The sequence below is a fragment of the Plecotus auritus genome (assembly GCF_963455305.1).
Source record: "Plecotus auritus genome assembly, chromosome: 9".
Lineage (NCBI taxonomy): Eukaryota > Metazoa > Chordata > Mammalia > Chiroptera > Vespertilionidae > Plecotus > Plecotus auritus.
In genome coordinates, this window is record NC_137783.1 from 83,682,113 (window position 1) to 83,710,052 (window position 27,940).

At 40.5% G+C, this 27,940-nt stretch overlaps 1 protein-coding gene across 2 annotated transcripts; it reads left to right on the forward strand.

Moving 5' to 3' along the window:
* FDX1 (ferredoxin 1) lies at positions 1 to 27,940 on the forward strand. Of its 2 annotated transcripts, XM_080687169.1 has the most exons (5): positions 5 to 385; positions 7,649 to 7,773; positions 13,837 to 13,881; positions 16,719 to 16,770; positions 19,042 to 19,213. In XM_080687169.1, exons 1-5 carry the CDS (start codon positions 204 to 206, stop codon positions 19,109 to 19,111), a joined length of 474 nt encoding a protein of 157 aa, XP_080543295.1. In that variant the 5' UTR covers positions 5 to 203; the 3' UTR covers positions 19,112 to 19,213. The 2 variants fall into 2 exon arrangements, with proteins under 2 accessions (XP_080543294.1, XP_080543295.1); XM_080687168.1 differs by lacking the exons at positions 13,837 to 13,881; positions 16,719 to 16,770; positions 19,042 to 19,213 and adding exons at positions 19,720 to 19,849; positions 23,135 to 27,940 and having other exon boundaries at positions 1 to 385.

Consider the following 27,940-nt stretch of genomic DNA (forward strand, 5'->3'; position numbering starts at 1 on the left):
GTGGGAAGGGGGAGGCGCACGCTCCGCGAACGGGTTTATAGGGCACCGGAAGGCGCGAGCCGGCGTCCGCGCTGCCTCTCAGGCTCCAGCCCGCACGGCCCGCGGCCCCGGCGTGACGCCCGCAGCTGCCGCCCGCACTCGGGAGCCTCTCGCAGCCGTGCGGTGCGCCCGCGTCGCATCCGGTAGTTACCGGCCCGCCGGCTATGGCCGCCGCGGGGGGCGCTCGGCTTCTGCGCGCCTCCTCCGCGGCCCTGGGCGGCGCGGCCCGGCGGTGGCTGCTGGTCGCCGGAGCCCGCGTGGGAGCCGGTGACCTCCCGGGGAGCCGGGCGCCAGGCGACGGCGCGGCGAGGCGGCCGCTGAGCCTGTCGGCCCCGGCGCGTTGCAGGTGAGGCGCGGGGCCGGCGCGCGAGGTGTCGGGGTCCCTTCCCCGGGGGCGGCCCGGCCCGATTTCTGGCTCCGCTTCTTTCCTCCGGCGCTGGGTGCCGGGCACCGGCTCCGAACCGCCCGCTTCCGCTCGTGCCCCGCGGCCCTGACTTAGCGCAGTTTCCTTTCGAGCCACAGACGCCTGGCGGAGTCGGGGACCCGGGACCCCGGTTTCCCTTTCCGGGCCCTCCTCCGCCCGCGGAAGCCGGGCGCTTTGCTGCTACTGGTTGGCGGGACCTAACCTTGGCTCTGCCAGGAGCCGGCGGTGACCTTCGCGAGATGCACCCCGTTGCGAGCCGGGCCTGCAGGTTTTTACGGGCCTTTCTCCTGTGCAGCGTTAGGACGTTTTGCCTCCAGATCTTCGTCGGAATGTCCGTTTGTCGGGGAATGTCCACTCCATGCCCGGGCTCCCGCCCTCTTGTAGCTGATTCAGCGCCGAAAGCCCTGCGTTGAGTGGCGATTCGGGGTTTTGAAGTGGCTTTGGCACTCATCATCTGCTTCCGCAATCTACGCATCTCAGTGTCCCCAAGTTGTAAATGGAGGAGAGCAATGGTACAGGTCTCACAGGTTACTTGGGGAGTAAATGAGAAAATGCAGGAAATACTGGTCGTCTTCTGGCTCAGAAGATGTTACCTGGTAGCAGCAGCAGCAGCAGCAGCAGCTGCTCAGGCCTACAGTGTTTTATTTTTTTGGTTTTGAGTTTAAAGTGAAAAAAAGTTTATTAGTGAAGCAGTGAGATAGAGTATGGCTACTCCACAGTCAGGGCAGCTAGAGTGTTGTGTAGTAAATGTTGAAAGAGATGTGAACAAATTTCCCCAAAATATATTGATATTTTGTATTCTTGGGCATATTTGCTTTTCAAAGACACGATCTCCTTAGATAATTAGAGCTAAGATGGTACTCATTTCAGCCTACAGGAATGTGATGGGACCCTATATAATGCAGAATGCTCTCTGCCCTTGCTGGTGTAGCAGGAAGCTAGACCTGGAGGGAGGGAGAAACGGTTGGATTTGTATTCTGCCTTTTCTCTTCTTGATGAGGTACCTGAGAATAGGGTGTAGGACTTACTTTTTCTCCTTAATCTTATTCTGTAGTGGGTGCTCAATAAATTTGTTGTATTAACTGTGCGCGGAATAAGAGAGAAGGCGAGCCGGATTCATTTGTCCCTATTTCCTGTACACTTCCCTGCTTTTGACCTCCCTCCAAGCAGATGCCTTTTCTACAATGGGTGCTTTCTTGAAAAATTACATAAATTGGGACATGTATTGAACATACTTGTGTAATTAGTATTTAAAGGAACATAAATGCTTTTGTAAATAGGAATTATCTCCCCCGAACTTAATGTTTGGATTTGGGTATTATGAAGTTGTCTTAAAGGGACACACATTTATTCTGTTCCCACACAGTCCTGCTCTTCTATTGAGGCCTTGTGGCCTTGTGTTTCCTATCACAGACTTTGGAGCTACAGCTAATATTACCTGAGAGTTGATCACCACTAACCACGTGGCTGTTTAAAGTTAAATAAAATTAAAGAATCAGTTTCCCAGTTGAACTTTTTTTAAAAAATGTTTTTCTTTTAAAAATTGATTTTAGAGAGAGAGCAAAGGAGAGGGAGAGAGAAACATCAAAGGGCTGCCTCCTGCATGCCCCCTACTGGGGATAGAGCCTGAAACCCCAGCATGTGCCTTGACTGGGTATAGAATCCTATGACCTTTTGGTGCATGGGACGACGCCCAACCAACTGAGCCACACCTGCCAGGGCCCCAGTTGACTTTTTAAGTACTCAGTAGCTAGTAGCTGCTGTATAGAACATCGCAGGTATAGAACACACAAAGGTCAATTGGACAGAGCAGTCTAGAAGTTGTCATTCTGACTTGGAAGTTGAACATTTAGATAAGCTATCAGTAATTGATAGTTGAAAAACTCCTTTAACTCCAAAATACTCTGACACAGTACTTTATATTTTGTAGTGATTTAAGTTGCAAAGAGCATTCCATATATTATTTCACTTGACTCTTAAGAAAATTTTGGGAGGTAGATAAATGAAAATAAAAACTCCATAGCAAACTGCTGGCAAAGCTAGGACTAAAATTCATATAGTTTTTGTTTGTTTTTTGAGCACCATAGTAGTTGGTAATTCTTTAGCCCATGGGGTCATTTGGAAGAGTTAAGGTGGCTAAGGAAGTAGGGAGCCCGAGATGGGTGCCCCTTTTCTTGGACCAATGGTCCCAGACTACTCTATATGGTGAAAGAGTGCGCATCAGCAGCTTAACTCCCCTCCCTGAACATCAGCACAGCAACCCCTGCCAACTGTCTGGTTGAGCAGAATAAATGGCAGTGAGTAAAGGGTAACAAGTGAAGAACATATTTTTTTTGTGATGTTGGCTGATTAATTGATGAAAGGAAATTTGGGAAGATCATAATTATTTCCCAGTATATGAAATCTTCCTTTTTGGGAAGACCTAAAAGCTTCTTGCTAGTTCTTAGAATTGAGGGAGAAATCCACAAAACCCACCAACACCAATTAATAGTGAATGGTTAGAGTTACTTGGGTATAAAGTACGTGTGTACTGCTTTAAGGAAAAAGCGTTGCCATAAACTTTCTCTCCTTTATTCTCTCAGCAGCTTAGGGAAGTCACTGTGGCTTCCTGTGGTCATCTAATTAGTATATGTCAGAACCAGGGCTGGAATCTATATCTGATTCTTACATTCCATACTTTTCAACTATGGAATTACCTTTCTGCTCCCTCTCCTGTCCTTTGGTAAACCTATTAATACTCTGCAGTTTTTGTGTGACGCTGTACATACATAGCAGCAGTTCAGGCTTCTTAAGCAACAAAAGGACTGAGACTTTAAAAGTTATTAATCAGTGTTTGTTGAGCTCTACTCTGTGTTATGTATTTTGCATACAATGTTAATCCATTCGAATTCCTTTACTGTAACTTAGCTCTAGAGTGCTCTACTTAGCTCTAGAGTGCTTTAGCTCTGGAGTGCTCTCTAGAACAATAGCAGCCCTAAAACCTTTGGCCTGCGGTAGTGAGTACAAATGATGGAATTCTCTCTGTTGTACTTTTACAAGGCATCTGTGGATGTCAGATCTCTAGACTGCTCTGCTGGGCTCAGATCCATCTGGCTTCTGGATATTCTCATCTATTTTTTTTCTGTTATTAAATTAAACAGGTCTAAAACTCATTTCCATCTTCCCCAAAGCTCCATCTCCCCATCTGTTAACCCTACTTTAAACTGTACCCCCTAATTGCCCGAGCTGGAAACTTCAACATTATTTCTTTCTTCTCTCTCTCTCAGTCCATCTTATATTGATGCTACCAGAACCTTTCAATTCTACCTCCTGAATATCTAAGACAATGTCTCCTATATCCTTGCTTAGTTTGTGCTCTTTTAATAATTTACAAAGTGGTTTCCCTGCCTCCAGAGTATCTTCATTCTTTGCCATTGTACTTGGAAAATCAAGAATAATGATATTCAGAATACTTATTTTTAAAGCATTTTTTTTCTATGAAAAAAAAATAGTTGGGAGTACACAAGCACTTTTGAGGGACTTTCACATATCTATACTAATAAAAGGGTAATATGCTAATTAGGGCGGAAGTCTTCCAGACATCCATCCGGACAAAGCCACAGTGGCTGCGAGGCCTGGAGCTCAGGCAGCCATGAGCCCCAGCGGCTGGCAGTGGCAGCAGCAGCAGGGTGATGGGGGCGGTGCCTTCCCCTGATCACCCAGTCGCCTCCCACAGAGGGAGGCCAGACTGTGACTTAGGCCCCTCTCTGTGGGGAGCGGGCCTAAGCCGTCAGTAGGACATCCCCTAAGGGCTCCTGGACTGTGAGAGGGGGCAGGCCGGGCTGAGAGACCCCCTCTAGTGCACGAATTTTTGTGCACCGGTTCTCTTCTATATATAAAAGCCTAAGCAACCGGCTGGTAGCTATGACGTGTACTGACCACCAGGGGGCAGAGCAGAAACCACAGACATGGAACAGGCTGATGAATCTCAGAGGGAAGCGGGGAGGGGGAAGGAGGGGAAGAGATAAACCAAAGATCTTATATGCATACTAGAGGCCCGGTGCACGGATTCGTGCATGGGTGGGGTCTCTTGGCCTGGCCCTCGGGGATTGGGCTGAAACTGGCTCTCAGACATCCCGCGAGGGGTCCCAGATTGCGAGAGGGCACAGGCCAGGCCAAGGGACCCCACCGGTGCACGGCCTCTAGTATTTTATATAATTTTTAATTAATGGAATTCTCTTTTTTCAGTGTTGGAATATTAGGGAGGCCATTATCTGATAGGGACTTCAGTTACCTCATTTGTGAGGATTTGATAAATTGGAAGATATTTATAACTCTGGAATTATTTAATTCTAAGTTTTACTTATATTAAAGTTTTCTTTGATATGGACTATTACCATCTTCTGGCAGTAGTGAAAATTGCAACTAATTATTTTAAGCTGAAGTACGTCTTTTCAATTGTGAGGTAAAAATTATAATGACCAATGGTGGAGGATAAGGATCTAGTTACTTATATAATTTCTTTTTTTTTTTTTATCATTTATTTATTTTTTTTTTCAAATTTTTATTAAGGTATTATATGTGTACATATCTTACCATTGCCCCCCACCCCCTCCCCACTCCCATACATGCCCTCACCCCCCAATGTTTTGCATCCGTTGGTTACTCTTATATACATGCATATAAGTCCTTCAGTTGATCTCTTATTTCCCCCACCTCTCCCTAACCTTACCACTGTAATTTGACAGTCTGTTTGATGCTTTACTGTCTCTGTAACTATCTTTTTGTTCATCAGTTTATAATGTTTTTCATTATCCCCAAATGAGTGGGATCATGTGGTATTTTTCTTGCATTGACTGGCTTATTTCACTTAGCATAATGTTCTCTAATTCCATCCAAGTGCCTACAAATGGTAGTAATTCCTTCTTTTTTTACGGCAGCATAGTATTCCATTGTGTAGATGTACCATAGTTTTCTGATCCAGTCATCTGCTGATGGGCACCTAGGCTGTTTCCAAATCTTAGCTATTGTAAATTGTGCTGCTATGAACATAGGGGTGCATATATCCTTTCTGATTGGTGTTTCTGGTTTCTTAGGATATATTCCTAGGAGTGGGATTACTGGGTCAAATGGGAGTTCCATTTTCAGTTTTTTGAGGAAACTCCATACTGTTCTCCACAGTGGCTGCACCAGTCTGCATTCCCACCAGCAGTGCACGAGGGTTCCTTTTTCTCCGCATCCTCGCCAACACTTGTCGTTTGTTGATTTGTTGATGATAGCCATTCTGACAGGTGTGAGATGGTATCGCATTGTCGTTTTGATTTGCATCTCTCGGATAATTAGTGACTTTGAGCATGTTTTCATGTGTCTCTTGGCCTTCCTTCTGTCTTCTTTCGAAAAGATTCTATTTAGGTCCGTTGCCCATTTTTTTATTGGATCCTTTATCTTCCTTTTATTAAGTTGTATAAGCTGCCTGTAGATGTTGGAAATTAAACCTTTATCAGTGATACCATTTGCAAATATGTTCTCCCATACAGTGGGGTTTCTTGTTGTTTTGTTGATGGTTTCTTTTGCTGTGCAAAAGCTTTTGATTTTGATGTAGTCCCATTTGTTTATTTTCTCTTTGGCTTCCATTGCCCTAGGGGCAGTATCACTGAAAAAGTTCTTTTGGCATATGTCTGAGATTTTGCTGCCTGTGGATTCCTCTAGTATTTTTATGGTTTCCCGTCTTATATTTAAGTCCTGTACCCATTTTGAGTTTATTTTCGTGTATGGTGTAAGTTGGTGATCTAGTTTCATTTTTTTGCATGTATCTGTCCAATTTTCCCAACACCATTTATTAAAGAGACTGTCTTGACTCCATTGTATGCTCATGCCTCCTTTGTCAAATATTAAATGCGCATATTGGTTTGGGACTTATATAATTTCTTTTCCCAAATTTTGTTTTGATGTTTGTGAGAAGGGAAAGAAATTTAAGTCTGGCTGATAGATAATATAATATCTATACTAATAAAAGGGTAACATGCTAATTAGACCGAGAGACCTTCCGGACGTCCTTCCAGACAAAGCCATGGTGGCGGGGCCGAGGCAGAGGCGGTTAGGGGCGATCAAGTCAGGAGGGGAGGGCAGTTGGGGGTGATTAGGCCAGCAGGGGGGGGCAGTTGGGGGCAAGGAGGCCGGCAGTGGGGGGCAGTTGGAGGCAATCAGGCCAGCAGGGGGGGCAGTTGGGGGCAATCAGGCCAGCAAGGGGGGGCAATTGGGGGTGAGAAGGCCTGTGGGGAGGTAGTTGGGGGCTGGCATGCAGAGTGGTTAGGAGCGATCAAGCAGGCAGGCAGGTGAGCGGTTCGGACCCAGTGGTCCCGGATTGCGAGAGGGATGTACGATTGCTGGTTTAGGCCCGATCCTATGGGATCGGGCCTAAACCGGCAGTTGGACATCCTCTGAGGGGTCCCAGATTGGAGAGGGTGCAGGCCGTGCTGAGGGACAACTCCGCCCCCCCCGCACGAATTTTGTGCACTGGGTCACTAGTCCTATAATAAAGCACATAAGGGGGTATATTTATCTTCCCACAGATTCAAACAAATAATATTTTCTAGTCCCTTTTATTTTTGAGCACACAATGTAGACCAAAGTAAGATGTTCAAATACTCAGAAAACTATCAGACTGCTGCCTTTAAGCACAGCACCTGCAAGACACATGCATAATTGTCTATTGATGGCAGGGTGCTTTGCTTTTCCAAAGCTCACCACAACCGTGGTCTAGTCTTTAGGGGCACATTCATAGAGATTGTTTTTCAGAGAGCTGTGTGAGAGCAAAATATACTTTCATGATAATGATTGCTAAATGTTTTCACATGACTGTGACCCATGACCATGACCACTCGGGAGACACAATGCATAAGGGAGTACATGGCCTAGTTTTCATTTCCTTTCAGGCAGTAGAGCTCTCCTAGTAGGTGGGCAGATAGACATGCCTTTTTGGTATTTAAGGCATTTTCTTCCCAAATGAACTTTGGAAAGAAAAGAAAATGCTGTAAAAGCACATTTGCTTGCATGTGCGTACACACACACATACACACACACACACACACACCCCACTATTTCTTTGATCTTACAAGTTTTTTTAAATTTGACCTTACAGTTCTTAAAACAGTTATTTAAAGTATTTTTTGAAAATAATTAATAAAGGACTGCTTCCTTTTCCAGCTCAGAAGATAAAATAACAGTCCACTTTTTAAACCGTGACGGTGAAATATTAACAACCAAAGGAAAAATCGGTGACTCTCTGCTAGATGTTGTGGTTGAAAATAATCTAGATATTGATGGTTTTGGTGAGTATGGAAGAGTCCTTAAAATTTATAAGTTAAACTATTGAAAGGTTTCAACACTGTTCTTTTGAAAAATTTTAACCTATACCATACAGAGTAAAATATTAAAATTCAGGATGTATTAGTGTTATATTCTCATTTTGAAAGAATAAGAATAACACTGTATTTTTATTCTTTGTACATTTGACTAGCTTTGTACCTCAAAATCTGTCGCCTCATTACCTTATTGTTTACTGTGTTAATGCAAATACAGGAAATAGCTAGTGGAGTTGAAAATAACTGGTTAGAGGTAATAAATGTTATATTACAAGAGGTAATTAAATAGTTTTAACTTAGTCTGGAGTGTTAGCTTACTTTTCCAGGAAGGGTAATTTATCTACCTCTTATCAGGGGAGAAATGGTTTTTATGGAGAATGTTTTTATTTCTAGAGTCTAGATTTCTGACCATAGTCCTTAAGCACTCACACGAGCCACGCCCCAGATGCTGCCAGGGAAAGCTATTAGCACTTGTCAGTTCTGCTCCAGCACTCTAGTGATGGTTCTTGAAGAGGGTTCCCTTGATTATTAGCATCAGGTCACTTGGGAAATGCAGATTCTCGAGCCCCACTCCAGATCTTCTGAGTCAGAAAGTCTGGGGTAGGGCCCTCTGTGTTTTACCAAGCCCTCCATGTCACTGATGCGTGTTAAAGTTTGTGAACCATTGGCCTGAAATAAAGTCCAACGAGCATATCTGACTATGCTTCAGTCAGGGCACAGTTCACATCGCACTTTTGAGAACCATTTCTACATCAGAGTTATTTCCCTTTTCCCCATTTCCCCGTGATAAGTGAAATCCACCTCCGTGTGAATGCTCATCACAGCTTCCTTTTTAGAGAGAATGCCCCTTTCCCTTATTGGGTTGTGAGCTCTTGGAAGACTGTCATCACTCAGGTGACTTCACAGAGCGTACTTTGTCCAGAGGTGGCGCTGAGTATTTATGCTGCATTTTTAAATCAGTTATTTGTTTAGTCAGTTTCAGGATTAATTAGAACAACTACAAGTTGAGCGCATACTACATTCCAGCACATGTTATCTATGATTGTAACAACTCTAAGAGGTAGATTTAAAAAAACACACAAAACTTTCACTTTATAGATGAAGAAGCTAAGGTTCAGAGAAGTTAATATTCCCTGGGTCGTACAAGTGAGAGGGCTAAGATTCAAGCTGAAGTCTCTAATTCTTTATGCCTTTTTCTCTAAGAACCATCTTTTCTGTATGAACTGTTTTAGAAATTAGGTGATGAAATAGTTGATATAGTACCAATTTTAAGGAGGTTTTAGTCTAATGAAGTGGTTCTTGTCTGGGATGGAGTTAGAATCTACATAACTTTTGAAAGTGCAGACATCATTTGTGTTCCACCCTGGATGGTACAGGAAGAGAGGAGAGTTTTGCAGGTTATGTATTTTTTTTTAAACATATTTTTATTGATTGCAGAGAGGAAGGGAGAGGGAGAGATAGAAACATCAGTGATTAAAGAGAATCATTGATCAACTGCCTCTTGCATGCTCCCTAGTGGGGATTGAGTCCACAACCCAGGCATGTGCCCTGACCAGGAATCAAACCGTGACTTCCTGGTTCATAGGTCGATGCTCAAACACTGAGCCACACCGGCTGGGCCTTGCAGATATGTTTTTAAAATGCTCTTCATGATTCAGATACATAACATGGGTAAGAATTACTTACGGAGATAAAGACCTCAGTGATACTTTATGAATAGTATGAGTTCTATAAAATTTATTTATAATTGATTTCCATTGTATGAGTTCATATTTAGCTACACTTTTAACTAAACTTAGTTTCTCTGATTATTTTTTCACAAATGAAAAGTAGTACATAGCATAGCAATGGAGAATAGACTGGAATCAGGTAGATTATGTTTCATAGACCTCAGGACTATAGTAGCTGTAAAAAAGCAAATGCTTAAAATAAAACCTAGCTATTATTTATTACATAGCTATTATTAATTACACAGGTTCACTTTTCATTATAGATTATGGTTCATAAACTCACATTTTCCTTTACAAGCCATGAACAAGCCATCTTAATATCTTTATGTCTCAGTTTCCTCTTCTGTAAAATAGGATTCTAATAGTTCTAACTTCATGGGATATTGGAAGTAGAGTGCTTAGCACAGTGCCTACTGAGTAAGAATGGTAGGATTTGTGGCATTTTAACTTGGCCTATACAGTCTTTAGTAGTTTGATGAGGATTCTGCATTCCCTTATGCAGACTTAGCAGAGAGGCTTTAAAGATCAAAGATCCTAACAAGTCCAGAATTTTGTCATGTAACTATAAACTTGAGATAAGCTAATCTAGGTTCACAAAAGGTAAGATTTAAGCCTAAATCATTTTCTTGGATAAAGATGAAAAGAAGAGATCAAGAAGCCTGAAATGCTATTCTTATAAAGAAGAGGTGCAGGGGTCCTCAAACTACGGCCCTCGGGCCACATGCGGCCTGCCGAGGACATTTATCTGGCCCGCCGGGTGCCGCTGCCTGTCCTGCTTAGCAGCCGACTCGTCCCGGGCCTGCAGTGTGCATAGGAATTTGTTCATAGTTTTTTTTTTTAAACTATAGTCTGGCCCTCCAACAGTCTGAGGGACAGTGAACTGGCCCCCTGTTTAAAAAGTTTGAGGACGCCTGGATTGTAATAACATGGGGGCAGCTATTTCATCAATTTCTCAAGGCAAATATAGGAGACCCTTTAAATATTGCCCTGTCAAAAGTCATACTCACAGATGAACACCATATCAAAGAAGGCTGACCAAGTACAAAGTCTCTTTACAGTTTCTCCCTGAGTGATCTCTTCCTTCTGTGACCTTAAATCCCATCTAGATGCCCATAAACTTAAATTTACTTTGTTGGCTCAAACATTCCCTCTGAGCCTTAGGCTACAGATCCAACTTCCTCTTTTACATCTCTTCTTAGAAGTTGCACAGGTATTTTAAAGTCAATATTTAAACAGGTTTTGATTACCCCCAACTGAAACCTGCCCTTCTGCAAGTCTTTTCTGTCAGTAATGAGCATCACTCAGCTGCTGAAATCTGAAAACAGCGTCTTTTATTCTTCCTTCTCCCCCATCACCTACCTCCAGTCCCACAGCAGCTCCTGTCAGTTGTGCCTCCAAAGCATGTTTCCTGTTTACTTATTTAGAAACAGAAGACTTTTTTAAAAATATATTTTTATTGATTTCAGAGAGGAAGGGAGAGGGAGAGAGAGAGAGAAATGTCAACAATGAGAGAATCACTGATTGGCTGCCTCGTGCAGGCCCCCCACTGGGGATTGAGCCTGCAACCTGGGCATGTGCCCATGACCGGAATCAAACCCGGGACCCTTCAGTCTGCAGGCCGATGCTCTATCCACTGAGCCAAACCAGCTAGGGTGCATGTTTCCTATTTAAAGTGTGTCCCATTCTCCCATCCCTGCAGTCACTACTTGGGGCTGGCCAGTCACCGTATACCTGAACTGTGCTGGTCTGCTTCTGCTCTGAGCCCCGCAATTGGGATAATCTGTCATAATACACGACAGACATGTCCCCTGATTAAAAACCATGAATAAGTTCCCATTTCACTTAGGATAAAATCCACACTCCTTACCCTAGCCTACAAGGTTCTGCATTGTTTGGCCCCATCTGCAACCCCTCCACCCCGTTTATACTCATTCTGTTTCTCACTTTGGCCATGCTGGCCTTTTCCCAAGAGCTGAACTCACCCATTACCTTTGAGACTTTGTATACACTTTACAATTTTTTTCTGCCTGGGACACTTCCCCAATCCCCATCCTGAAAATCCTGTATCTGTCTAGTCTCTATTTATTTTATTGTTATTTTTGTTGTTGTTAATCCTTTTTTTGTTGTTGTTGTTGTTGTTGTTGTTAATCCTTACCTGAGGATATTTTTTTGATTTTGTAGAGAGAGTGGAAGGGAGGGGAGAGACACACAGAGAGAAACATCCATGTGAGAGAGACACACTGATTGGTTGCCTCCCACACACACCCTTACTGGGGCTGGGGATGGAGCCTGCAACCAAGATACACACGGTCTTGACAGAATTGAACCCAGAACCCTTTATCCCGCAGGCCAATCCTCTAACCACTGAGAAAACTGACTAGGGCTAGTCTCACTTTATGTTTCTTCCTTAGTGAGGCTTTGTCCCACTGCCTAATTCCAAGTACGGTTTTTCTTATTAGCCTGAACCCATTTTTCTCCATTACAGCATCCTGTTCATTTCTTTCATAGCATTTATCACCATCTATTAGTTATATATTTCTTTATGTGTGCATCTTTCTCCCAAGGGACTGCAATGAAGGATAAATCATTCCTGTTTTATCCCTTATTGGATATGAAGTGAAATAATGAATGGATAAATGAGTAAAAAGGAACAATTAGAAATTTTGGAAGCAACAGATTTATAAGCATTCTTATTTCCAACTTTATGAACTAAGTTTTCAAAGTGTATTGTAATATTCTGTCACTAGGGGGCAGTTACAGCTCTCTGATCAAATTTACCTAGTTTATTATCTCAGACCCTATTTTTTTCCTTTCATTACCTATATCCTTTATATGTCTGTTTTCAGAAAAATTATTCAGATTGGGAAATCCTGATAATGTTTATATAAATCTATATTTATTATTATCATGTTTATTGACTTCCTATTGTATAATGTATTTCTGGCTATGCTAGATCAAACTTTGTTTATTCTCACCTGATGATATGTTTTTATTGATTTTGTTTTATTATTATGTTTTTAAATCCTCACCAGAAGATATGCTTATTGATTTTATTTATTTATTTTTGCTTTATTTTTTTTTCCTTATTGATTTTAGAGAGAGGGGAAAGGAGAGAGGGGGAGAGAAAGAGAGAGAGAGAGAAACATCGATGTGAAAGAGAACATAGATTGGTTGCCTTTCATACATGCCCTGACCAGGGATTGAACCTGCAACCTTTCAGTATACAGGACGACGTTCCACCCAACTGAGCCACACCAGCTAAAAGCTGACAGCCACCAGTACTGCTCTGGGACTGTGTTTAAGCATAAATCCATAACTTTGGTTGCACTTTCAGTCTCCATCTCTCCACATGTCATTATATTAGCACCGTGGTCAGCAAACTGCGGCTTGCAAACCACATGCGGCTCTTTGGCCCCTTTAGTGTGGCTCTTCCACAAAATACCACGGCCTGGGCGAATCTATTTTGAAGAAGTGGCGTTAGAATAAGTTTAAGTTTAAAAAATTTGGCTCTCAAAAGAAATTTCAATCGTTGTACTGTTGATATTTGGCTCTGTTGACTAATGAGTTTGCCGACCACTGTATTAGTTTACACCTATTCTGGTCAGCTATCAGTTTTAGATTGAAGACTCTGTAGTGGTTGTTACTTTGGTATCCTTTTTCCTTTTATATATTGTCTCCCATTGCTTGTTTTGTAGAGTTTTTTTCCTGTGTTTGTGATAAGAATAAAAACAATAGATATTCCCCATTTTATGAACAGATTTTATTCTTCAAGTCCATATTCAGGTCAACTAACTAGCATTTGGAATTTGTTTTTCCTATTGGAAAACGTTTTTAGGCCAACCCTAAAGAATCTATTTTTTTTATAACTACTTAATCACCATTTACAGTATGGTTTCTATGAGAAAATGCATTGTAACTTCTAATGTCAGGTCAAGAACACCTTAACTTCCTTGGCATACTCACTACACACACTCACATTCTTTCTACCTCTATCTCTACCTCTATCTCCTACCTCTACCTCCACCTCCACCTCCACCCCCACCCCCAACCCCACCCCCACCCCTACCCCAACCCCCATCCCCATCTCTCCATACTACACGTACCCCCCATACTATAGGGACTCATTTGTCCATTCTGCACCTTATTCTGGTAGTGGGAATATATGCATGACTAGTATTATGCCATTGTTGTTGGAAAATATAATAGTTATGATTTCAATCTTAAAATTTTTTTTCCCTTTTTTCCTCCCCTTTTTCCTCCCCTTCTCCCCCCATTGACTCCCTTCATCCCCCACCCCCAGGCCTGCACCGCTTTATTGTCTGTGTCCATGGGTTATGCATATATGGTACAAGTTCTTTGTTGATCACCTTCCACCGACCCACCCTCCCCCGCCTTCCCTACACGATTCCCCACTCTGTTCCATGCTTCCATGTCTCTGGATCCACTCCATTCATCAGTTTATTTTGTTAATTAGATTCTTCATATGAGTGAGATTATGTGATACTTGTCTTTTTCTGACTGGCTTATTTTGCTTAGCATAATACTCTCCAGGTCCCTCCATGCTGTCTCAAAGGGTAAGGGATCTTTCTTTTTTTACTGCTGCATAGTATTCTATGGTATAAATGTACCACAGCTTTTTTATCCACTCATCTACTGATGGGAACTTGTGCTGTTTCCAGATCCTAGCCATTGTAAGTTGTGCTGCTATGAACATAGGGTGCATACATTCTTTCTGATTGGTGTTTCGGGTTTCTTAGGATATATTCCTAGAAGTGGGATCACTGGGTCAAATGCGAGTTCCATATTTAATTTTTTGTGGAAACTCCATACTGTTTTCCAGTGGCTGCACCAGTCTGCATTCCCACCAGGAGTGTACCAGGGTTCCCTTTTTCCTACATCCTCGCCTGCACTTGTCATTTGTTGATTTGTTGATGGTAGCCATTCTGACAGGTGTGAGATGATACCTTATTGTCCTTTTAATTTGCATCTCTCTGATGATCAGTGACTTTAAGCATTTTTTCATATGTCTCTTGGCCTTCTGTATGTCCTGGCCGGTGTGGCTCGGTTGGTTGGAGCAGCCTCCCACACACTGAAAGGTGGCAAGTTCAATTCCTGATCAGGGCACAACTAGGTTGGGGTGAGTGCAGGAAATAACCATTCTCTCTCCCTCTCTCTCTCTCTCCCTCCCTCTCTCTCTCTCTCTCTCTTTCCCTCCCTCTCTCTCCCCCTCCCTCCCCCTCCCCCTCCCCCCCCCTCTCCCTCTCCTTCCCCCTCCTCCCCTCCCCCTCCCCTCTTCCCTCTCCCCTCCCCCCTCCCCTCCCCCTCCCCATCCCCCCTCCCCCCTCTCCCCTCCCCCTTCTCCCCTCTTCCCCTCTCCCCTCTCTTTCTCGCCTTCCTCTTTAAAACCAGTAAAGGAAGTTTTAAGAAATTTTTTTTTCTAAATACTTTCTTTAGAGACATGTCTTCAGTGTTCTTTAAAATGCTTACTTTTTTTATAGGACATATAGGTTAAATCTCAAAAACACTTTAAAAAAAACTGCTCAGATTGTCTTACTATTTTGGGGTTTTGTAGGATTGTCTATTTCTTCTTATAAGTACCACGGGATCTTGTAAATCTTTGCTGCAATTTTTTCTATAGTAGTACTTGCTTCACAATATGACATTATATTTCTCTGGCCCAGTGTTAGCCATCTTATACAAGCTGAGTTGATTTCACTCTGAGTCTTAAAGTTTCTTTTATATTTGAGTTTCTTCCTGGTGTGAAGAATAAGAAAAACATACCTGGTCACAACTTGTGGTGGAAAACGTTTGAAAGGGACTATAAAATAAGGAGGGATCATGAATGTGATACGTTTATTTAAATAATAAACATGGGACTAGAATGTGAAGTAGGAACTTTGCATGTAGGAACCAAAGGTAACCTTTTGTATATACTCAACATTTGTCAAATTCTTATTAGAATACTCTCTTTAGCTCTGAACTTGACAACTTAAGCAAGATGTGGAAACAATTGGCAAGGTTCATAAGAGGGCGATAAAATTATATTAGAGAATGAAAAACCTTTAAGAGAAGGTTAGAAGAATTGAAGTTTCCTAGGGAAGAAAAGCTTAAAGCATATGAAGAGCTGGTTGGATGGCAACTCTGCATGTCGTCTGACCAGGTGGTACAAAAAGGAATGTCCTAAATTTTTCTGGAAGGATTTATGGGCATATGGACTTTTCTCTCCATTCCAGGATGATTGAGAACATATTGTACGCACTCTCTTTTTCCTTGATCTTTTCTGACATCACACTTTTCTGGTTCCCTGTCTACCATTTGAGACATTTTTGTTTTGACTGCCTTTCTAGGAAGGGTCTCACCTTGGCTCTCTTTGCCTTTCTGATCCTTTCTTTCCTTTTTTTCTTCTCCCCCTTGTGAAACCTTATGGCTTTTGCTTCTACCTTTTTTTTTAAAAAAAAATCTTAAATCCATCCTTTACACACAACCAGCAGTAAGATCTCTCCAAAATAAAGTTCCCACGTCACTTTCCTGCTCAGAATCGTTTAGCAGCTATTTGTACCCTATAGTAGAGGTTTACAACCAGTCTCTCCAGGGGCTGGATCTGGGAGAGGAGTGGCGTGTTCATAACCCCCTGGCTAGTGTCATCCTTGTGGCAACTCACCATGAAAGACGGTTACTGAGCATGTGTTACCCACAAGTATGTCAGGAAACAAGGTGGAGAATACAGGCTGATAGAACAAGTTCAGGCGCTGTAGGGAACTTGGTCTCCTGCCTCTGCAGCCCCCACCCACCTCACCCTGTCCTAGACTGTGAGTTTTGTTTTCCTTGCATCTTCTATTATACTTGGCTTGCAGGTCTCAGGATTTGTTATTTTAATAACAAATCTGAAGAAAGTTGCTGGGAATATTTTGTAAGGATTGTTTTACTTACATTTTGAAGACAAAAGGAGGCTGGATTTCCTGATTTTTGGCCTGCAGTATTTCCAGAGGGATTTGCTATTTCAGTTTTGTGTTTGTCTGTATTGGGTATTGGTAATATAAAAACAGAAATCAAGATAAGTATATATTTATTGAATACTAGTGGATAAATTCATTAAGTGTGGTGATACTTCTCTATGGAGTCATAAAATATTAGAGCCAGCAGGCCCTTATGGGTTATCTTCCTCGATCTCTTCTTATACAGATGAGAAGAAAACAGGTCTGAGAGGCTTGCCCAGGACACAGCAGACAGTGTGGTAGGTCCATCTAGATCAGTGGTCCCAGTCTTTTTTTGGCCATGCCCCACCTAAGCATCTCTAAAATCCTGATCCCGCCCCCCACCCCGTGACATATAATTCTTATTATTCAGAAAATGAACTTCTATTCACGTGGAGGAAGCCTAAAAGGCTGTTAACTTGGTCTAAACAAGTTTCCAAAGAACATGACATCCATGAAAGAGAAAAATAAAAGAACGAAAGGACAGTTGAAGTACTGAGGAAGAAATAACTAAAAAATTGTTAAAAAAAATAATATGAACTGATATGAAAAAATAGCAAATAAAGTTTCAAAACATATAATAGAGAACTGAAATGCATAAATATGTCACAGTATATTTATATACTGTATATGAAGCCTCTAGAGCCATAAGAAATGCAAAAAATTCACTGTTAATGAGTCATTCTCGAATTGCTCCCCTTAACAATCCAATTGCCCCCTAGGTTGGGAACCGCTGATTTAGAGCCTGACCCTGCTGCACTATAGTCATTCCCTTTTTATTGCAGGGGTTTTTGAAATGTGTGTGTGTGTACTTTTTTTAAGTAGAGAAAGCCCTTTTCTTATGTAAAGTATATCCATTTACCTTTTGTTTGAAATATTTCAAATTCACACAAAAACAGGAACGTAAGCTACTTGTTCAAGTAACCAATTGGTGTGTATATACGTATATTTGTGTATTATACATATGTGTATATTTACATTATGTCTGATATTTAAGGAAGGTGACTTAGATTATTGCGTGGAAGGATCTAGTTGTCTCAGCATTGGGCAACTTAGATGAAAGTCATGACTCATCTCTAACTAGTAGCATGACCTTAGTGTATTTATTTGACTTCTTGGGTTTAGTTCTCATTATGTTTATAAAGATAAAGTAATTATGTTAAATTACTCCAAGATTTCTTATAACTTTCAAATAATACTAATTACCAACACTTGCATAGTGTTTACTATCTACAAGTCCTGGTTGCAAGTACATATGCTAAGTACACACCCATATGTAATCCTCACAACTACATGATATATTGGTGCAGATACACTGTTGAGGAAACTGAGGCATGGAGGGTTAAGTAGCCCAAGTTGATCCATTAGTAAAAGTGGAATCACATCGAACCCAGGGAGTCTGGCTCTAGGGCCCACACACTCCTCTACTTCACTGTATGTTCTCTCTCTTCTTAGTCTTGTTACTTCTTTGAATTAGATTTTATGAAAATGAACATTTAAGGAAGCCTCTCTTGTTTTTTTCAAGATAACAAAATATGAATAACAAATGTTTAAATTATGAGGGAACCATTCTTAGTAAAATGATCTGTTCACTTGGGAAAATTAAGGTTACTAGATATTGATAGTAGTTATTCTTACATATTCTATGTGTTGTTTATTGACCAAAAGAGAACCTAAATCAAACTTAAGTAACTCCTAGGAGTCTGTAATTTTCAAAGTTGTTATGGTTTTTATTGTTATTTATCAAATAGTTTATTTATTTGAGAGGAAGGGAGAGGGAGAGAGAAAAATATTGATGTGAGAGAGATACATTGCTTGGTTGCCTCCCCTATACACCCTGACCAGGGATCAAACCTACAACTTGGGTATGTGCCCTGACCAGGAATCAAACCCTTTGGTGCATGAGCCAACGCTCAACCAAGAGAGCCACACCACTTTTTAAAAATTAGTATTAAAAAACAAGCTGGAAAACTATTTTTAATGTAGAATTTAACAAGAACACAATTCTGCACGATTCTGTTTTGGCAGACAGTCTTGGCTGCCATAGTTTAAGAAGAGCCCAACCAGGCTGAGGGAAGGGATGCAGAACTCGTACAAGAAAAATTGGGAAGACTTGGGTGTGCCGTCTGGCGAAGGAACAACAATCTCAAATATATGTAAAGCATTGTTTAAAATAAGGATTCACTAAATAGTTAATAAAATTTTCACATAAACAGAGAGCAGAAAAGAAGTCGCCAGGGGCTAGAGGTGAGGGAAATAGGAAGAGGTGGATAAAAAGGTACAAACTTTCAGCTATAAGATGAATAAAGTCTGAGGGGCTAAAGTATAACATGGTGACTACAGTTGATAACACTGTGTTGTATAATTGACATTTGCTAAGAGAATGTAACATGTTTTCACAAGAGTTTTATATATTTAAAATGGATATGTTAACTGGATGAGAGGCATACTTTTACAATATATATGTATATCAAATCACCACAATGCACATTTTAAACATCTTACAATTTTATTTGTTAATTATGTCTCAGTAAAGCTGGAAAAAAGGATTGGACTCCACGGGATAGTACTGGACCAGTAGGTGTAAGAGTTGCAGACTAGCTCAGCAGAAGCCAAATGCAAAATTGGCTGGCTTATGCAGGTGTGGATTTCTTTCCCAGGGTTTTCAAGGAAAGGTTGGGTAACCCCTGGAAAAGGATATGCAAAGCAGGTTCAGTCATAGTTGGGTTGAACCAGGTGATGTCTCAGTTCCCCTTTCACAGTACCTGGCATATATTAGGCACTCAGCAATAACTGGGGCAGGAGAAATAGCTCATTATTTAAAACCAGTGTGACTCTTAAAGTGAACTTACTTGATATCTGTCCTGATCACAAGGAAAGACTGAGAGGGAATAATATGTACCATTACTTAGCTGTAGGTTTGCTTGCTAATTCCTCTTATATACCACAGGGCTTCACAGATTGTGTTGAGCTCTTCAAAACCTTTTAAAAATAATATGTGAATGTGATTTCAGATTGTGTGTGTGTGTGTGTGGGGGGGGGGTGGGTGGAGGCTTGTCCCTAATTTCCATTATTATTCAGAAATAAAGTCTTAATTATGGATGCTAATGCTGATCCTAAAATGTAGAAATAATTAACTTTAATTCAAACCCAGTTTGAATTGTGTGTAATGTAGAGCAGAGTATGTTCAATGTGTGTTGCTTTTGTAGGTGCATGTGAGGGAACCTTGGCTTGCTCTACCTGTCACCTCATCTTTGAAAAGCACATATACGAGAAATTAGAAGCAATCACTGATGAGGAGAATGACATGCTTGATCTGGCGTACGGGCTAACAGATAGGTAAGATTTTAGGACCACTTCAGTTGTACTGATAGTCTGGGAAAATAAAGGTTTTACTAGTTCACGTCTATGTAAGGCCAGACCTGTGTGTGTAATAGTGATCTTTCTGCGTAGATACGTAACAGTTACAAACTTTGAATATAAAATGTGACATTTCTCTTTGTTTTTACTATTCCACAGTTTAGTTCTTACGAAACTTTTCTTTTTTATAAAAGTAAAATAATCTTATTTAGTCTATTTTTATTCCAGGGATTACTATTTACCACAATTTAGTGAATTGGGATTAAATTTAATGCTTTTTATGGTATCATTGAAGGATAGATTTGATAATTGAACGAAATTATAATGGAAAGTTTTACCTACTTGAGAATAGAATTTTTAAAGATACTTAATATATAATAGTAATTATGTTAAGATGAAGTTCTATTTCTAAGTGTACATTAAACTACATCAGTCAGGTTATTCTTGTTATTAATTAATAGGTAGAATTACTCTTAAAATTAGTAACATCTAAAGTAGCAAGTGAGTGGTATCAAGTGATGCCTTATTCTTTTGTTTTAAATCTTTATTGTTGAAAGTATTACAAACGTCCCATCCCCTCCCTCCGCATTGACTCCTTCTAGCCCACACCCACCCTACACTCCTCCCTACCCCAGACCCTCACCCCCTATTGTCTGTGTCCATGGGTTATGCACATATGCGTACAAGTTCTTTGGTTGATCTCTTCCCTTCCACGCACCCACCCCACCTTCCCTCTGAGATTCAACAGTCTGTTCCATGCTTCTAGGTCTGTGGATCTGTTTTGTTCAACAGCTTATTTTGTTCATTAAATTCCACATATGAGTGAGATCATGTGATACTTGTCTTTCTCTGACTGTGATGCCTTATTCTTAAAAATTACTTAATATTTTGGTTGGAGCCAGGAGAAATACTTGTTGATTTACTGTTTAAGGGGCAAAATAATGAGGGCTTATGTGATGTTGGCTTTGGTGTTTACCTGTAATTTGGTGACCCTAATGTAAAATGATAATAAAATATTAAAAATAATAGTAATAATAATAGCTTATTTCAGGTGTATTATGTAACTACAATTTTGTTAGATCCTTAGCAAACTATCTTATCTAAAAACATACATTTTCTTATCCTCACAAAAATGTTTAGAGCACATTCTAAACCCCATCTCCTCTGGACAGATGTAAGTGCTTTCTCCTCACCTTTTGGCTTTCAGCATTTGCCACAAGCTCATATGTTATATTATCTGCAAATATGTCTCATCTCTTCTATTTAATTGAAAGTTCACTCCTTAATACTGATATTAGCAACTAATCCTCCACATAGTCCAGTGAGGAGCCTGTTTATTATCCATCTTTAGGATGAGATTAGGAAATGAGTGTTTGGGGAGAGGCATTAAGAAAATGTACACACCACGTTCAGGCTAGATTCTGGACCACTGGTCTGTTTGGCTGAAAGATTCTAACCCACTGCTGCCTCCTATTGCATCCCTGGGCGCCCAGTGTGTAAGAGGTGTTTAAACTATTGAAGTGAGTTGCTGTTCTTTGTACCCCCACTGATATTTAGTACTGTGCCTTGAGATGCTCTGTGAATGTTTGATGAATGTGTTAATGAAACCAATACTTCCATATCACATTCCATCAAATTGAAGACAATTTGATTATAAGACTGGCATTTATTTTTGTTTGCCACTAAGAAAGTAAAGAGTACTGCTAGTAAAAATGTGGCACAAAGTTATCACTTAACCTATTTTAAACCACAGTAAAATAGCTATTTTGAATTACCTAGACATACATTTGTACATCATTGTTAAAAAAGGAAAATATAAATAAAATTGGTAGTAATTCTGAAAAAGGGAAGAAAATGGGATTATAATTATTCTTCCAATGACAAATAATTGCTTTATGAATATCAACTTACACTTTTATAAATATCAAATTTATACTCTGCTATGTTTCTGTATTAATTTTTTCTTTTGTAATCCTTTTGCACTTATTTCCGGAGGTCCCCATGGGAGGATGAGATATTGTAGAAAGCTTTATTTTTGTGGAATTACACCCCTGAGTTTCCAAGGTCCCATTTCCCTTTGTCCTGCAAGAAAAAAGTCCCATTTCATTTTCAGCAAGGCAGGCTAAGATCAAAGCCGGTGTTGAGTTTTTGTTTCATGTTGGAGCAGTGTCCAGTCCAGCATCAGGCTAGCTTAGTTAGTGTTTCTAGCTGCAGTCCATTAGTTCATTGCATTTGGGGTCTTCAGGGCCATATGGCTATGGAGGGAACACAGGTGAATGAGACTCCTTTGTCTGTGGGATTATGTATTCCCAAATTTTTGTGGGTTTGCACTGGCCCTGCCCCCTTTAGCCAATGATCTCTGTTCTAAGATTTGACTGACAGGCATCTTCCCTATGTCATCCCGACTCACTGTGCATGCACCCATCTTCCCCTTTATCCAGTCCCTTCCCCCAGTGATCTGCAGGGCATGGGCTGGTGGTTCCCTGGGGAGTGTGAAATTGCAGCTTCCTGGTGAAGCTGCCCAGATGACATGCCTATAATGTTTGGCCTCCCCTTTGCTCCTTTCCTATTATTAATAACTAGCTAATTACAATGGTATAATTTTTACTGGTAGTTAAATTCAACATATGTAGTAGTAACATACTTTTTATAACTCATTTGAAGAGGCACCTATATGAATATCGTGACCAGGTTTGCAGTGCTGATGTGACTGCCACCTCCCAGTGTAGCAGTGATTGTTAGATGCCATTGATTTTAAGATTTAACTGGATTTTAGAGATGTTAAAAATGGGGGGAAAAGATATATTTGATAATTGATGACTTATATGTGTGTTTATTCCAGATTTTTTGTTTTAAAGACTTTCTTTATAGTCTGTGTATGGTTTTAATTATCTGGTAATTGATTAGTCATTTTCTTGGCATTGCTAAAATCTCAGTTCTCTTCTCCACTGTTGTGCCTTCTGATTATTTCATTGCTTGTCAGTCCTTTCACCAAAAAGCAGTAGTACTGGTAAAACAATCAGTGGATGATGGAGACTAAAGACAAATGAAGCCATGGTCCACTAGGCTTTTTTTTTTTTTTTTTTTATGATCACAGTTTATTACCCTCTAGTTGAGAATTGAATATCTTTTTCAACTTAAAAGAAATGTAAAAGTTAAATAAATTCTTAACTTTTTTGAGTAAGAAAATGCTCTGTACAACTGCATTGTTTTATGAATAATACCTACTTAATACTAAACCATACCTCCCCCTTTTTTATACAGATCCCGGTTGGGCTGCCAAATCTGTTTGACAAAGTCTATGGACAAAATGACTGTTCAAGTACCGGATGCCATGTCTGATGCCAGACAATCCATCGATATGGGCAAGAACTCCTGAGATAGAATAAATGGGAATATTTTCACAAAATGTTAACCTATTTTTATAATTATTATTTCTTAATTAAATGAGAGCATGGATGAATGGGTTTACTATTATGACCTGCTCTACTACTTTAATTCACCTTGTATAACTACTGAATTTTGTAGTCCAAAAGTATGCAATCTTTATTTTGTTTAAATTATAAAAAGCAAATCAAATGTTAGAAAACATATGATAAAATGGTACATATTTTACCTTATGTTTTTTTTTAGCAACTTTAGCAAAATGTTTTCATGTAAATTCCATGCCTATTTGCCTATAAAGTAGGTTTAAAAAGGCACTATCCCTGTGAGATGCGGGTGAAGGCAGAGATCCAAGATCGCTTGTCTAGGGCCATACAGTGAATTAGAAAATCTGTACCAGAACCCACATCCTGTTACTACAGATTTAATGTTTAGATTGAAACTGAAGAAATTATGAATATAATTAGTGTGAATGTGAATGGAAAAAAACTGTTGCTTTGTTCACTGATTAATTTCAAAGACAGTTATGACCTTATAAATAATTATTTCAAAATTTTATTCAGTGAAAAGTTTTAAGTCTGAGCATAGACGATGTAACTCTGTCAAATAAATTTGGTCTCAACCTTTTAAGAAGGGCTAGGTTTTACTGTTGTATTGTGTTTTGAAAGAAGTTGGGACTAAACTGGAGGAATGAACAAAAAATTAGGTGTCTTTATTCTTTTCTGTCCTAAGCAGAATGGTGTATCTTTGTAATATTTAAAAAACAATGCTGATCTATAAATCTCTGCCTGTAACAAAATAGAGATCTTCTGGATTAGGTTTTCTCTGTCCTGAGCTGCAGAAGGAATTGAGCAGACTCACACACTGCACAGCTGGGCAGGGGCGAGCCCCCTTCCACCAGGACAGAGCTGCATGGTGTGCAGTGAGCTCGGTAGCGTGCATCGTCCCAGAGATGTGGGGAATGGCTTGATCACCACAAATGACCAGTTATGCATAGCAAACATTTATATCTTTATCTTTACTCCAAGTACACTGGTAAATGATATAAAAGGGTATGCAGTGTCTCTTGTAAATATAGTAAAACTAGAGGCCTGGTTTTACTAGAGGTCCCTCAGCCCAGCCTGCCCCCTCTCACAGTCCGGGAGCCCTCAGGGGCGGGAGGCGACCTGGTGATCAGGGGAAGACAACACCCCATCACACCCCTGCTGCTGCCACTGCTGGCAGCGCAAGCCTCGGTTGGCCCTGGTTACCTGAGCCTCTGGCGGCCCTGGGAAGCTGGGCAGCCGCCATCCAAGGCTTGCCTGTGCCTTGGGCTGGCCCTGGGCGCCTGGGAGGCTGAGGAGACTGGGGGACTCTGGAGGCAGGCTGAGGGTACTGGGCACCGCCATCCTGTGGCTGTGGGCACCACCATCTTTGTGATGGTGTGGGGGTCAATTAGCATATTCCCTCTTTATTAGATAGGATATCAACTAGCTTGGACTAATTGTGGGGAAGGGCAGAACAAATAAAAGGAAAAAGTGAACTATAGGACTCTTGAGTTAGCTTCAGGCACATCTGTGTAGTTTGATCATTTGCACAAATATTTGTTAAGTGCAGTAATTGACCTACAGCATTTTGTTGTGTCCATTGGGGAATACAGAGGTGAAAAAGATAAGGATGCCCTCAGGGAACTCACCTTTAATTAGGAAAAGATAAAATATATGTATGCACAAATAATTTGCTTGAACTTAGCCGACCAATTTGCCAAATAGAATACTTAAAACTAACACGTGAAAAATGATTAGGAAGAATTTAGGGGAATGTTCATTTGACATTTTGTAACTATCGAGTGCTTTCTATGTGGAGAGCACTTTACCATGAAGTGCTTTAAAATAATTTGTTCTCTTAATTAGCTTCCGTATTCCCCTTTTATTCTTTCGTGGATTACCTAAACTTTCCTTCCCAGAACTCAATGATGACATTCAGCCTAAACACTCTAAAATTTAGATTCTAATTTTCTCAGATTTCAAAATATAAAAATTTATACTAATGAAGTTTAATTGTATCACTTAAATAAAACCTACCAAACTTATTAAATGGAGGACATATCCTAAATGGTTTTCTGTTTGAAAAACAGTCACCACAATAAAGATTATTGTTTTCCATTTGAAAAACAGTTCTTTCCTGTTTAATAGTGTGTGCATTCAGGTAACTGTTAGTTGTCTATTACTGCAAAACAAATTGCCCCAAAACTTAGTGGCTTACAATAACAATGATCTCCATTTGTATGGGCAGAGATTCACAGAGTGCAGAGCAGGATGGCTCATCACTGCTTCACAATGTCCATGGCCTAAGCTGGAAGACGGGAAGGCATGGTGCTGCAGCCATCTGCAGACTGATGATCCCCTCACCTGACTGCATGTTGATGCTGGTGTCAGCTAGGGATCTAGTAGAGGCTATTGACTGGAACACCCACATGTGGCGCCTCTGTGTGGCCTGGGCTTCCTCACAATGATGGCTGGGTTCTAAGAGCCAGCACCATGAGAAAGCTTTCATTCCAGGCAGAAGCAGTATCCTTTTTTTTTCTTTTTGTAATGTGTTTTTATTGATTTTAGAAAGGGAGAGGGAGAGAGGGAAAGAAACATTGATATGAGAGCGATACATTCATCAATTGCCTCCCGTTGAACCCACAACCTAGGAATGTCCTGACCAGGAATCGAACCGGTGACCTTTCAGTGCATGGGATGAGGCTCAACCAACTGAGCAACACTGCCCAGGGCAGAAGTGCTGTGCTTTTAATGACCTAGTCATGGAAGCTACACAGTCTCACTTCTGTCTTCCTTTTTGCTAGTAAGCCTGGCCCATCATTTGAAGAGCTGGGTATCAAAGAATTTGCATACATGTTTTAAAGCCATCAAAATAACCATTATTTTTTTAAGAAGGGCTAGATTTTACTGTTATATGGTGTTTTGAAAGATTTTTGTGTCTTTATTATGATGGTTTATTTGTTTTATTCTCTAACTCCCCACGGTTTTCTTGACAGTTGATTTAACGGTTGGCTCTCTTTCAATGCCTTGTAATTTTAGTTTACATTTCACTGTCGTTTTGCCATCAAGAAAGGTATCTTCCTTTGGTGTAATATTTTATATAATTGTTGGTTACGTGCCAATAGTTAATATTTTATGTGGTTTTCTCAGATAAAACCAACCTATAATCACATAAGTAACTCAGAACTGCTTGTTTAGTTTTTTAAGTGAGCCATTCTAAGAATTTCCAAAACCTTTGCCTAACTTTCACTGTGAAAATATTACCTAATTTTTGTCTTAAAGGACAGTTTTCCTTTTTCTTTGTAACTAATTAAGGATCTTGTGGTAATTCATGTGGTTTCTATCATGGTCACTCAGCATTTATTAGAACTATGACATTTCACTTGAAGATTGTTTTCTAAGGGAAACTTACATTCATTATATGTTTTCCCATAATTTCCTTTTTTTCCTTTTTACATACTACAACTTTTCTAATTGCTTTTCCTTCCCTTAAACTACCTGAAATATTGTGGTTAACCACATTTTGTAAAAGGTGAAAGATTTATACATTCTGAAGAATAAGGTAAACTGCATTTTAGATCAAAATTTGTTTAGATGGCTTTCTTATTTATAAGATAACATAATGAAATAAAAACATAGTAATGTGTTTTATGGACAGTTAAAATAGTATGTGAAACCTATTCTAAGTATAAAACATTCAAGACATTCAAACATTACATATCAACTTTGTCTCCTATTACAGAAATATTTAAGAATAGAAATAATGTCCTGGTTAAGCAACAAAAGGATTCCTTTAATGTGTCAACACTTCACATGATATCAAGTTATTTTTATCAGATTTTTTCTGTTTATAAGTTTCTAGAAACTGAAAAATTAGAAAACCAGCTGGAAGGTGGAAGGCGTGGTCACTTGCAGACAAGTAAATGTGGGCTGTAACAGAACAGAAACAGGTAGTTAAAAGGTAACCTAAACCTACCAGAAGCAGCTCAGGAGACAAGTGGACAGGAAAGATCTTTACAGTGCGTGGCATAACTTCTGCAAAAACTGTTAGCAATAAATCACCTAATCAATGTCTTACTTCTCTCTCTTTTTGACTGCCATTTGTTCATCGTATTATCTGGATGTATTCTTTGTCATTTTATTTTTAGACTTGAGTATTATAAAATTAAGTGGGTCCATTGTGCCTTTTTGGCTTCTTTTGTCTACTAGTCATTTCTGAAACCATCAACCCTCAGCCTGACCTACCCCAGTAGTCTTTACTGTCCCTCACCTGTGCCCGCGCTCTGCCTCAGACAGCCCTTTCTAGCATTTACTACATGTGTTACATAGCACTCCACAGAGCAAAACTCACACGTACTGTATTTTCTCTCTGATAGGTTAAGCCAGTGGTCAGCAAACTCATTAGTCAACAGAGCCGCAGTTTGCCGACCACTGGGTTAAGCTTTTTAAGAGTGAGGAGTGGGACCCACCCGGTTTGGCTCAATAGATAGAGCATCGGCCTGCGAACTGAAAGGTCCCAGGTTCGATTCCAGTCAAGGGCACATGCCTGGGTTGTGGGCTCGATCCCCAGTAGAGGGCTTGCAGGAGGCAGCCCATCAATGATTCTCATCACTGATGTTTCTATCTCTCCCCCTCCCTTCCTCTCTGAACTCAATAAAAA